Raw genomic sequence first — 10,840 nt, 5'->3', positions numbered from 1 at the left:
CTCACACGCCCACGGAGGCTCCACAACGCTCGCGACCAGCGAAGAACACGCGATGCGACGGAAACGAGCGAAATCGGCGAATTCGAAGTAGAGAGAGAAAAACCCTAGAGAGAGAGAGAGAAGAAGGTGAAAGAACCCTTTGCTGAGCTCTAGCACACTCCACTGAAGTCCCAGAGTCGTGCTGGGATCAAATAGGTAGGTATCAAATGTGAAATTACGAAACTAACCTTGCTGCCACGAATCTGCCAGCTTGTACCGGTACAAGGTGATGGCTGTACCGGTACAGCAAGCAGAAAAAGGCTGATTTTCGCCAGTTCAATGCAATTTCTCACTTTTAGCATTCCAATCATCCTCAAACTTATCCAAAAACTTGTTCTAATCTTTTAGAACATGTAGGAGTGATCCACGCACTATTCCACATACTCGAACTCCGTAATTTGCAAAAGTTCAGTGTATTACAAATATGTACGCATTTCGTGAATTAAAAAGACCCTTCTAATGTATGTCATCACACTTATTTGTAATTTTCAGTCTTCACACATATATCACTCCGGAAATTTTGACAATTCTCAAGAAATTATGAACTTTCAGATTTGCTGACGGAATCTCCTTCAGAAATTTTATTTTATTTTTTTAAATGCATTAGTTATATTACTGAGATGACGTTTGCGACCAATAAAATAATATTTTTTAAATTTATCCATCCCATCATAATTAATATAAAAATATTTTTATTATTATTTTTTAAAAAATATATATAACTAATTTATTACTGAGCATACGATACGAGTATGATACAGTAAACTTTCCCGTCAAAGGTCGGATTCGGAAAGAGGGCACCATCACTCAGCATCTCGGCTAATAAACGGACCGATGAGAGACCAAACAGTATTCGCGCATCCGATGCTTCCAGATTCGCGCTCCTCAATCCCCACCGTCCATTCGTATCAGCGGGGCGGGGCGGGAGGGCCCGCTCTTTCGCTCTGCACATATAAAGAGGAGACGCACCCCTCGACACACCACCTCCCTAGTCCCTTCTCCATTTCACCACCGTCGACGCCGCAGCGATCTCTCTCCGACCTCCCCTCGACGCGAGAGGGAGAAAGGAAACCCTAGCTCCTTCCCCTCTCTCTCTCTCTCTCTCTCTCTCCACCCAATCGACGAGCTCGAGGTACTCTTTCCGTTCGCATTCGATTCTCGCACCCCGCTATCTTAATCTCAACTACCCCCTCTTTCTTGCTGAAGCGATCTTTAGGGGTTTAAGCGTTTTTCTTCGATTGTTTTGTTTGATTCTTGTGTTTTCTTTTGATTTACGTGGATTGACCCGCAAAATGCTTGTGGAAATGCCTCTCTGGTGCCAGATTTGGAGAGAGTAGTGAATTTTTGGGTTCTAAATATGGTGGCCGCGCTCCGCCTTGGTGTCCGAGCTCACTGTGTTGGGCTTAGAAGGGAATCGATTGCTTCCTTTGCATTGCTCGAGAGGTCGCGGAGTGTGACGGGATTTGATTCATCTGTTGAGCTCGTAGGCAGGAGATGGGTGGTGGAGAGGGGAAAGAGGAGTGGATTAAGGGTGAGATGTGAGGGGCGGGCCGTAGCTGTTACAGAAAGGAAGGTTGAGACCACGAAGCAACGCGCCGACGAGAATGTGTCGGATGAGCAACTGACGGTCGTGATGAAGTTCGGAGGGTCGTCGGTAGCGTCGGCGGATAGGATGAAGGAGGTTGCCAACCTCATCCTGAACTTTCCGGAAGAAAGGCCTGTGGTTGTTCTTTCGGCCATGGGGAAGACGACGAACAATCTTTTAATGGTAACTTTGTCCATGAACTGAGTTTAGGCCCTGTTTGGCACCTGCTGAAGCTTCTTACCGCTTTTTCATAGCCTCTTAACCAGCAATTTGCTGCGGGTGGAAGCAGAAGCTTCACATTGGAGTTTCATCTTTTGAGGCTCAGCTTTCTACTGCAGCTTGAAGCTCTAGTATCTTTATTTTTTCTAGTACCCTGCTCTTGGTTGGCTTATTCATTTTGTTTCCCTACTGAAAATGCTCTGTAATCTAGGCTGGGGAAAAAGCAGTTAGCTGTGGTGTATCGAATGTAGCAGAGATCGCAGAGTTGAGCATTATTAGAGAATTGCATAATAGGTGTGTGTTCGTAAATTCCTTTTCATTATATAACTCTTTGCTAGCAGTAGATTTGCTCTTGAACGTGACTTGGTTTTGTTTTGTTACTATGTTCAGTACAGTCGATGAACTTGGAATTGATAGATCTACTATTGCAGGTGAGTTACAGCTCTTCCTTGATAAGCTTGGTGAAACATCCTATCAAACAGCAGGCATATTGTATTATTTATGCTGTTAATTGTCAAGAAAAATATAATTTTGGAAACTAGGCCCCATTAGTGACTGAAGTTAATCTAAAAATGTTCGATTAGCTTCAATGCCATTATTCAATGTTTCCAAAAGTGCTATGTGGTATGCGGGCAGTCTACCCACCACATTCTGTATATGCAGTATGCGGGTGCATATACTGGCACGTATGCAGTTTAGCTGTCAAGGGTATTAGGAAATATACATATAATTGCAATAATTGCGTCTCATAGTCTTATAAATAAATGTATGCAGTAAAAATTGGCTAAAATGTATGATGAGAAATAATTTTTTATTTAAACGGTCATTCACAATACTGAGTTATCCAAGAAATTAACAAAATTAAAAATTTATGCAAATTACATATATCAATAATAAAGTATATGCTAACATTTAGATGTATAATCATTATATAGGAATGACTAAGGTTTCTTCTTCTTTTCACCTTTGAATGGCTTGACCTCCAATGAGTACCTGATCTAAATATGACAAAAACCCGACCCATTATCCCAAACAGGGGGGCCTTGTAAACAATACATGGCTGCATATGTGGTCTATGCAGCTGCGTATGCGGATCACCACATATTGCCAGCATAGACTATATGCAGTGTGGTTTATTGTCCACAATGCATATGGGACCGTATAGGCCGTATTTTAAACTATGCCATTATTTTATGATGACTATCAGTTTTTCTCCTGTGATTCTTTTTGCTGCTATATGATCTAGTTATTCTTCACTCTTGTCTGAGCTGTTATTTTTTCACTTTTGTTGTTTACTGCCTTCTACGTGCTTTCTATATTATATTTCCAAATTATTTTCATTTACACATCATTAGTTCAGTTAAGTTTAAGGGTTGAATGCATCAAATTCTACTCGAACTTTTGCCTATTTGCAAATAACCGTCTAAACTTTCAAAATTTTGTATTCACCACCCTAACTTTCAAAATTTTACAACTAACCACCTAGATTCACATTTCATCAATTTAAAGTGATTAGCATTAGTCAATTGGTAGAAATAATAAAGAATGCAAGCTAGCGGTACAGATGAGTCTTCTTGATGCCAAAATCACTTTGATGTATAAAGTTAACCATAATTATCATATTTAATTTCTAAAACTCAAATGCTAAAAATCAATGTTTGTACTGCAAACTAAATTTTGAGGTCGAAAATACCATATTGCCGACATGTATCCTTTATTATTTCTTAATCATTTGGCTAAACTAGTCGCTTTAAATTGTTAAAATATTAATGTTGGTTGTCAATTGCAAAATTTTGAAAGTTTTGGTTGGAAATATAATATTTTGACAGCTTGGCTGGCTATCTACAGCATGAAAGTCCAGGTGGTTCTGGTGCATTTAAGCCTAAGTTTAAATCCTTATCTGCTCTTTATTCCTTTTTCTTTTACAACATAAGGAATTTTTGCAAATTTCTTTGGTTCAGATCCAACTAGGACTTTCTAAACTACTAGAGTTCGAGCTTTCATAACCAAAATCGAACCATTAGGAATCGGGTTTGCTGGACCAGAAATTCTTGTTCATTCTTGGAAGAATTATGTGTTTAACAGCTACTCTTTTGCCATGTTTTTCCTCTCTTATCAGTGCTGTTTTCAAAATGTTTCATGCATATAGATCCTTTAATTGGTACGCATATAGATCCTCTAATTACTTTTTAATTTGCATTAATGATCAGCATCCTTATTTGTCATTTGTAGCTTCTAAAATGCCACAACAAAATTTCATGTGAGTTGAAGTTGGTACGCACCTGATTGATGCATATAGTATTGTGCTTTCACTCTTTCTTGATGGAATACAAGCATCTAAACAACTTTGGCTGTTGTTTCGACGTGTTAAGAATGTGTATACTGTATACGGATGTATGCTTCCAGGTATTGAAAAAAAAATCATGTATAACGACCTGAACAATCCGATTGACCAATATATTGTCAATGGTCAACTCGTATTCCCAAGTGTCAGCTTTATAGACCTCAATGTTGTACATTTGATTTGAATTAGTGAAAACATCATTTATATCCAATATTATGTAAGATCATCAGTAATTGATTAAACTGAGGTAAGATGGCCCATCATTAATATTTTTAGTAGGATTATGTTTCAAATCTTATTCAATTCTTCTTTTTTGGAGCCAGTTCTTATTTATTTGAGAGTTTACTGATACATCAAGTCTTAAAGGGCCTGATCCTTCTCCAACATATTCCTGTTAGGAAACAATTTAAATGGATGTGTATGCGAAAAAGAATCATTTAAACTATGTTAATTTTCTTAAAAAATAAGAACTACATTACAAGAAGACATTATGGAGTCTTCATTGTTAGACAGGTAGTATATGCTGGTCATCTTGTTATGACTGTACGACTAGGCTAACAACCTGCGATTCTTAAACTTCTTATAATTTTTTGTTACTTGATTTTGTGCTGAGTCGCAGGGTTCAATTCTGAGCCTCCGAACCATATGCTGGTAGTCATATTACCGTCAAAGCTTCCTCATCTCACTTCCCTCTTTTTTCCGAGAACATTTTGGTCAAGACATTCTAGTGATAGTATATGATTTTGTTCACGTATTTTCGACTTACATTCAGATTAGAAGTGTTTGGGCTACTAAGCCTACAAAACCTTTAAAATATAAAAATAGGCATCCGAAATTTTTATTTGTAAAAATAGACTGATAAAAACGGTGAATCATTTACCGCTTTCTAAAAGCGGTGAATCATTAACCGTTTTTACCCTAATTTACATGTTTTCTATATCCAAACTGCAAAACATGTATAGTATTAAACACAAAATAGTTTTAATCCTTTGAAGAAAGCGGTGAATGATTTACCGCATTTAGAAAGCAGTAATTCATTCACTGTATAGACCTAGTTTGTAAATAAATTTTTTGAAGAATTATTTTTATAATTATAGTATTTTCTAAGTCTATTAATAAAAAAAAAGTCTTCAGATTATCCTTGTGGAAAGATATATTATATGTCTTGGCAAGCAGTGTCTCTGTTGTGGGGCTTAATGGAGACAACAACTTAGTACCAATTACATGGTAGTGGTAACAGAATGGGGTGATTTGGCTATTACTAGTTATAGGTTTGTTATTCACTCTGTTGCTGACCATCAAATAATTATGAGTTTGTTGTGTTTTGCTCCTTCCCTTGGCATTTCTTTTTGCTCTTTTGTGTATATTTCCTCTCTAGCAAAAAGTTGATTTATGTGGGAGATTGTTTTGAGACTTTCTACTCTAATTGAGTATGAATTTTTTACTTCATCTAGTAATTCTGGTATTATCTTGAATTAACTTTTGTCAACTTGTTGCCGGTTTTTCTCCTTTTTTTTTTTTTTTTCTTCTGATACTACGTTATTCTTGTTGTATTTGGTAGCATTATTAGATGAACTGGAGCAACTTTTGAAAGGCATTGCAATGATGAAAGAGATGACCCTTCGTACAAGAGACTATTTGGTTTCCTTTGGTGAATGCATGTCTACGAGAATTTTTGCAGCATACTTGAACAAAATTGGTATAAAAGCACGACAGGTATGTTGTTAATTGCATATTAAAATGTAATAGTGGGGTGATTTCTATCTTTCCGTCTAAATGAGCATATTGGTTGCATATTTGAATGGAGATTTTTATTGTGACAGTGAACTTGGTGTTACGGGTGATAGCGTCCATGATAAAAACAGTTTTGTATAGGAAATATTGCACAGGAAATCTAAGAGAAATGGTGTGTCGTTGGTCTCTAATACTGCACAAGAAATAAAAAAAGCACTTTTTTCATTTAGCCCCCTCAAAACTTTCTTTTTTAATAAATGGCCCTGACAAATTTATATTTGCATAAATAGAGCCCTTTCTTTGCCACGTGAGCACCTACGTGGCGTTTTAAGTTCAACATGTGATTCAATCACCGCGTTCCTTTTTGTATTTTTTATCGCTTCTAAGTTAAAAAAGAGGGATTAAAGTATGGATATGAACACGGTGATTCAATCACCGTGTTCAACTTAAAAATACCAACGTACCGCTCGCGTGGCAAAGAGAGGGTCGTATATGCAAATATAAATTCGCTAGGGCCATTTGTAAATAAAAAAAAAGTTGAGAGGGCTAAATGCAAAAAAAGCCTAAAAATGTATATATACACATATATATAGAGGGGATAGGAAAGAAAAGAAAAGAATGTTTTTGATGGCTCCCTGAGAGGTCATCGGATGCTTAGTGGAGGGCACAAAAGGGTGGTAGAGGGTACCTCATAAAACCAAAAAAAAGAAAAAACTCAATAGGTTTGGAATAATTGAGGGAGAAGGTGTGCATTGATTGACATATTGTACCAACTCCTTTTTTTAATTAAAATGACATTCGTTTGTTTTATTATCAACTAATGGGTGTACATAAGACCAAAATTTGGAAGGTCATTACCGCTAGCTAACCAGATAGATGATAAGTGGTTCGGCTAGAAAAAGTGCCTAGATACCTCAGTGGTGCTTAAGACAACACTTTAGCCTATTCAACAGCTTTGAATTATTCGTTCTATAACTGGATTAGAGGGTTAGGCAAGTATCTTCAAATCCTCTGCACTTGTTCGTCTGATTTTTATTTTGCAACTGCAATACAACCTGTTAGGAAAAATTGCACTAAAATCTGAATTGTGATTAAATTATGTAACAATTTTGTGATTAAATAAAATAGCAAACTCATAAAAACTCGCTAGGTGAACCAGAAATTGAAGCAATAGGGAGCTGAAAATCGCTCGATCTGGAAGCGTGCGTAGCATTGCCCTAAGTCGTATTTCCATCCTTCGTGTGGGTTTAACCAAAAAAACTGCCCCAGGTATAACCGGAATTCCTATTTATGCGAGCACGATGGTGGAGGAGGTTGATGGAGTTTTACACCCGGCAATTAGAGAAATCAAGAAAGTAGTAAGAAAGTCATAAATTAGAATTTTTAAAGAGGAAAAGAACTCTTTTTTTTTATTTCTCTATCTTCTCTGCAATGTTGATGAGTCATATGAATAACAATAGAAAAGGGGTGCATTTATGTAGGGAGGTGAGTGTGAGAATCGAACTTTGATGCAACGTTCGACTCCACGTCCTGCTTGATGTCCATGCAAAACGTCGCACGAAATGTCAGCTCCAAGATGTGACGTTAATCACTTAATTTATGAATAATTAAAAATTAATAAATAAAAGAATAAATAAGTAAATAAATAAATAAATATTAAATAGAAGAAATAAATAATAAATTTATAATGAATAAATGAATGAATAAATAAACTCAAAATAATATTTTGGGTTCTCCAAAACAACTACAAATAGTAACTGTTAGACAATTTGAGTTTCATAGTTACCAAGCAAGTTTCTATTTTGCTGCAACTTAATGTTTATATTCTGCCTGTCCATGGTTAAGCAGCAATGTGAATTACTATTAAATACTGATACTATGACAAAATGTACATTGCAAGTAGTTATCATGACTATCTGTTTTCCAGTGGTATGATATATTTGTTTCATTAAAACAGAAGTTATCATTTCCCTGCATAGTAGCATTTAACTGACAACAAAATAATGTTTTGCAGTATGATGCATTTGATATTGGATTCATAACCACAGATGACTTTACAAATGCCGATATCTTGGAAGCAACTTATCCAGCCGTAGCAAAGAGGTTGCATGAAGACTGGATTAATGATCCTGCAATCCCTATTGTCACTGGATTTCTTGGAAAGGTTACTTTCTCAAGCTAAAACTCCAATCATTTTCTGGCCGAGTTCGTGTTTTATAAATGTTACATGTAATACGTAGTGCATATGTATTCTTTTCTAACTATAGGGTTGGAAATCCTGTGCGGTGACAACTTTAGGAAGGGGCGGCAGTGATTTGACAGCTACAACAATTGGCAAAGCTTTGGGCTTACAAGAAATACAGGTCAGGTTCGACGAGTTGATTTAAATGGTTACTTTATCAGCTATCTGACCTTGCAACATGCAATTTGTCTTCTTTTGTCAGATCAACTTTCAGAATCTGTTTATTATATCTTCACTAATTACGCTGTCACTAATTATGTATCAATATTTAGATCAAGGAAAGTTCAGATATCTATAAACTGGCTTCATTTACTGAATTATGTGATTTTATATGCCATTGTTGAGACATTTATATGGATTTCTATTAATAGGTCTGGAAGGATGTTGATGGTGTTTTGACATGTGATCCTAAGATTTGTCCGCAGGCAGAACCTGTTCCTCATTTGACGTTTGAGGAAGCGGCTGAGCTGGCATATTTTGGTGCACAGGTACGTCATGCTACTAGCCAAATCCTTCTCATTGCAACAAATTGGTTTTCAATCTAAGAATTTTTACATTTTTTTACTCCAAACTTCTTGCGGAAGTGCAGGTTTTGCATCCCCAGTCGATGAGGCCGGCTAGAGAAGGTGATATACCTGTTAGGGTCAAGAACTCATACAACCCTAAGGCTCCTGGTACTGTCATCACTAAAACAAGAGACATGAGAAAGGTCTGCAGCAACCAATACTATGTTTACTTTTCATGCCTTATCTACTGAAGTTCATCTGATCCTTATCCGTCATAATTCCAGGCTGTATTAACCAGCATTGTTTTGAAATCAAATATCACCATGTTGGATATCGTGAGCACTCGGATGCTAGGGCAGTTTGGTTTCCTAGCAAAGGTAGGGTTACATATTCAGGACTACATTATCTTTGTTGTGTTAATTTTGATTTCTATTAGTTAGTTACTCTCCAATATTTTGTTGCAATATTGTTAATGCAGGTTTTCTCTATATTTGAAGACCTGGGTATATCTGTCGATTGCGTAGCCACCAGTGAAGTGAGTATCTCACTAACACTGGACCCTTCAAAAATTTGGAGCAGAGAATTAATTCAGCAGGCAAGCGTATGTAGCTGATGATTAATATTTCATTCCAACATTAGCATTTTTGTGCGTGTGCCTATTATATATCCCTTTTTATAATTCTCCTTGAGCTTACACTAAAGTGATTCCAGTGCTTAAACACATGTAGGTCCTGCTTATGGGTAATGACTAGGCCTGTAATAATGACAAGTGATTCTTTCTAGTGAGCACAAGCCACTGTTTAACAGTGCGTCTTGTCTGCTGAATTTTTTTTTTTTTTTCCCCATATTCTACTGTTTCTGGCAATTATGCTCAATAAAAAATGGCTGGATCACTCTTAGCAATGCTAGTTTAGTGTTTAATACGAGCAAAATTTTATTTCAGATAGATTATAATTCTGAATTTCTTTTTTGTTAATTTAAATCATTACAACAAAAATTTGCAAACAATTCCACTCGTCCTTCCACACTAAACTGTTTTATGTCTATGTTATATTATCATTATCAATCAGGAATTGGATCATCTTGTAGAAGAGCTTGAGAAGATAGCGGTCGTTCATCTTCTTCAGCAAAGATCGATAATCTCTCTCATAGGAAATGTGCAACGGTCATCATTGATCCTTGAAAAGGTTTGCGTGTCTCAGATTTATTTTTTTCTTTTTCTTTTTACCTCTGCGTTTCCATACTGTATCTTCCCAACTGATTGCTTTAGCATTCATCTTCTTGTATGGAATGTTAGGCATTTAGCGTTCTCCGAAGCAATGGAGTGAATGTTCAGATGATCTCCCAAGGAGCTTCTAAGGTATGATAGTTCCTTCTCATATGTATTGTGGATGATCATTCACTAGTAGAACATAAATCATTTTCTAAATCTAATGATCTCATCTTGCAATCTCTAACGATGCAGGTAAATATTTCACTGGTCGTTCACGACAGCGAGGCAAAGCAGTGCGTGCGAGCGCTCCATTCAGCTTTCTTCGAGAACGGAAACAAGTTGCCATACGAAAACTAACGCATACCGAGAAATAGCATATCAGAGTATGGCTCTAACTCGCAAAGTTAAATAAGAGTACCCTCAATTTTTTAGCCCCTCACAGGTTGCCCATTAACTTACAATAATATGCCTCTCTAAGTCTTTGCCAAATCTCCACAGTATCCTCTAGCTTTTAACAATTTCCACCTTTGGCCCCATCATTGTTTGATACATTTGTTCCACTAATGTGAAAGTTGGGGCTGACCTGTTCTTCAAGTGTAACATCATTTCTTCCTCCACTTCAAATTTTCTAGTGGTTGAGAATTTTTTCTTTTCTTTCTTCTTTTGATTGACGCCTTTTTAAACTTTAAATCGTTCTTAATTGATTTATTTATAATAATTGACTTTGTTCCTCTACAGTTTATCTATTACGTTGTTATCTTGTGGTTTAAAAGTTTATATTTAACTATCTTGTGATTTAGTTTATTTTTTCTGTCACAATGTGGTTTAATAAATTACGCTTAGTTATCATGTAGTTATTAAAATATTTTATTTTGCTATCCTAGTTATTAGTAGATTGTTTGAATAAAAATAAGATAAAATTATAAAATAATTAAGTTATAATTTTTTGAATCATAGG

General features: G+C 36.3%; 1 protein-coding gene across 4 annotated transcripts; it reads left to right on the top strand.

Annotated features, from left to right (window-relative positions):
• On the top strand, positions 986–10,582 carry LOC109723452 (aspartokinase 2, chloroplastic-like). Of its 4 annotated transcripts, none has more exons than XM_020251811.1 (14): positions 986–1,171; positions 1,362–1,807; positions 2,055–2,137; positions 2,234–2,274; positions 5,749–5,903; positions 7,936–8,085; positions 8,189–8,284; positions 8,535–8,651; positions 8,753–8,872; positions 8,954–9,046; positions 9,148–9,264; positions 9,740–9,856; positions 9,967–10,029; positions 10,135–10,582. In XM_020251811.1, exons 2-14 carry the CDS (start codon positions 1,397–1,399, stop codon positions 10,237–10,239), a joined length of 1,668 nt encoding a protein of 555 aa, XP_020107400.1. In that variant the 5' UTR covers positions 986–1,171; positions 1,362–1,396; the 3' UTR covers positions 10,240–10,582. The 4 variants fall into 4 exon arrangements, with proteins under 4 accessions (XP_020107400.1, XP_020107399.1, XP_020107398.1 ...); XM_020251810.1 differs by having other exon boundaries at positions 9,148–9,270; XM_020251809.1 differs by having other exon boundaries at positions 2,055–2,274.

Source organism: Ananas comosus, linkage group 17 (genome assembly GCF_001540865.1).
Source record: "Ananas comosus cultivar F153 linkage group 17, ASM154086v1, whole genome shotgun sequence".
Classification (NCBI taxonomy): domain Eukaryota; kingdom Viridiplantae; phylum Streptophyta; class Magnoliopsida; order Poales; family Bromeliaceae; genus Ananas; species Ananas comosus.
The sequence above is the reverse complement of the archived record's forward strand: the minus strand, read 5'-3'. Positions and strand labels throughout refer to the sequence as shown.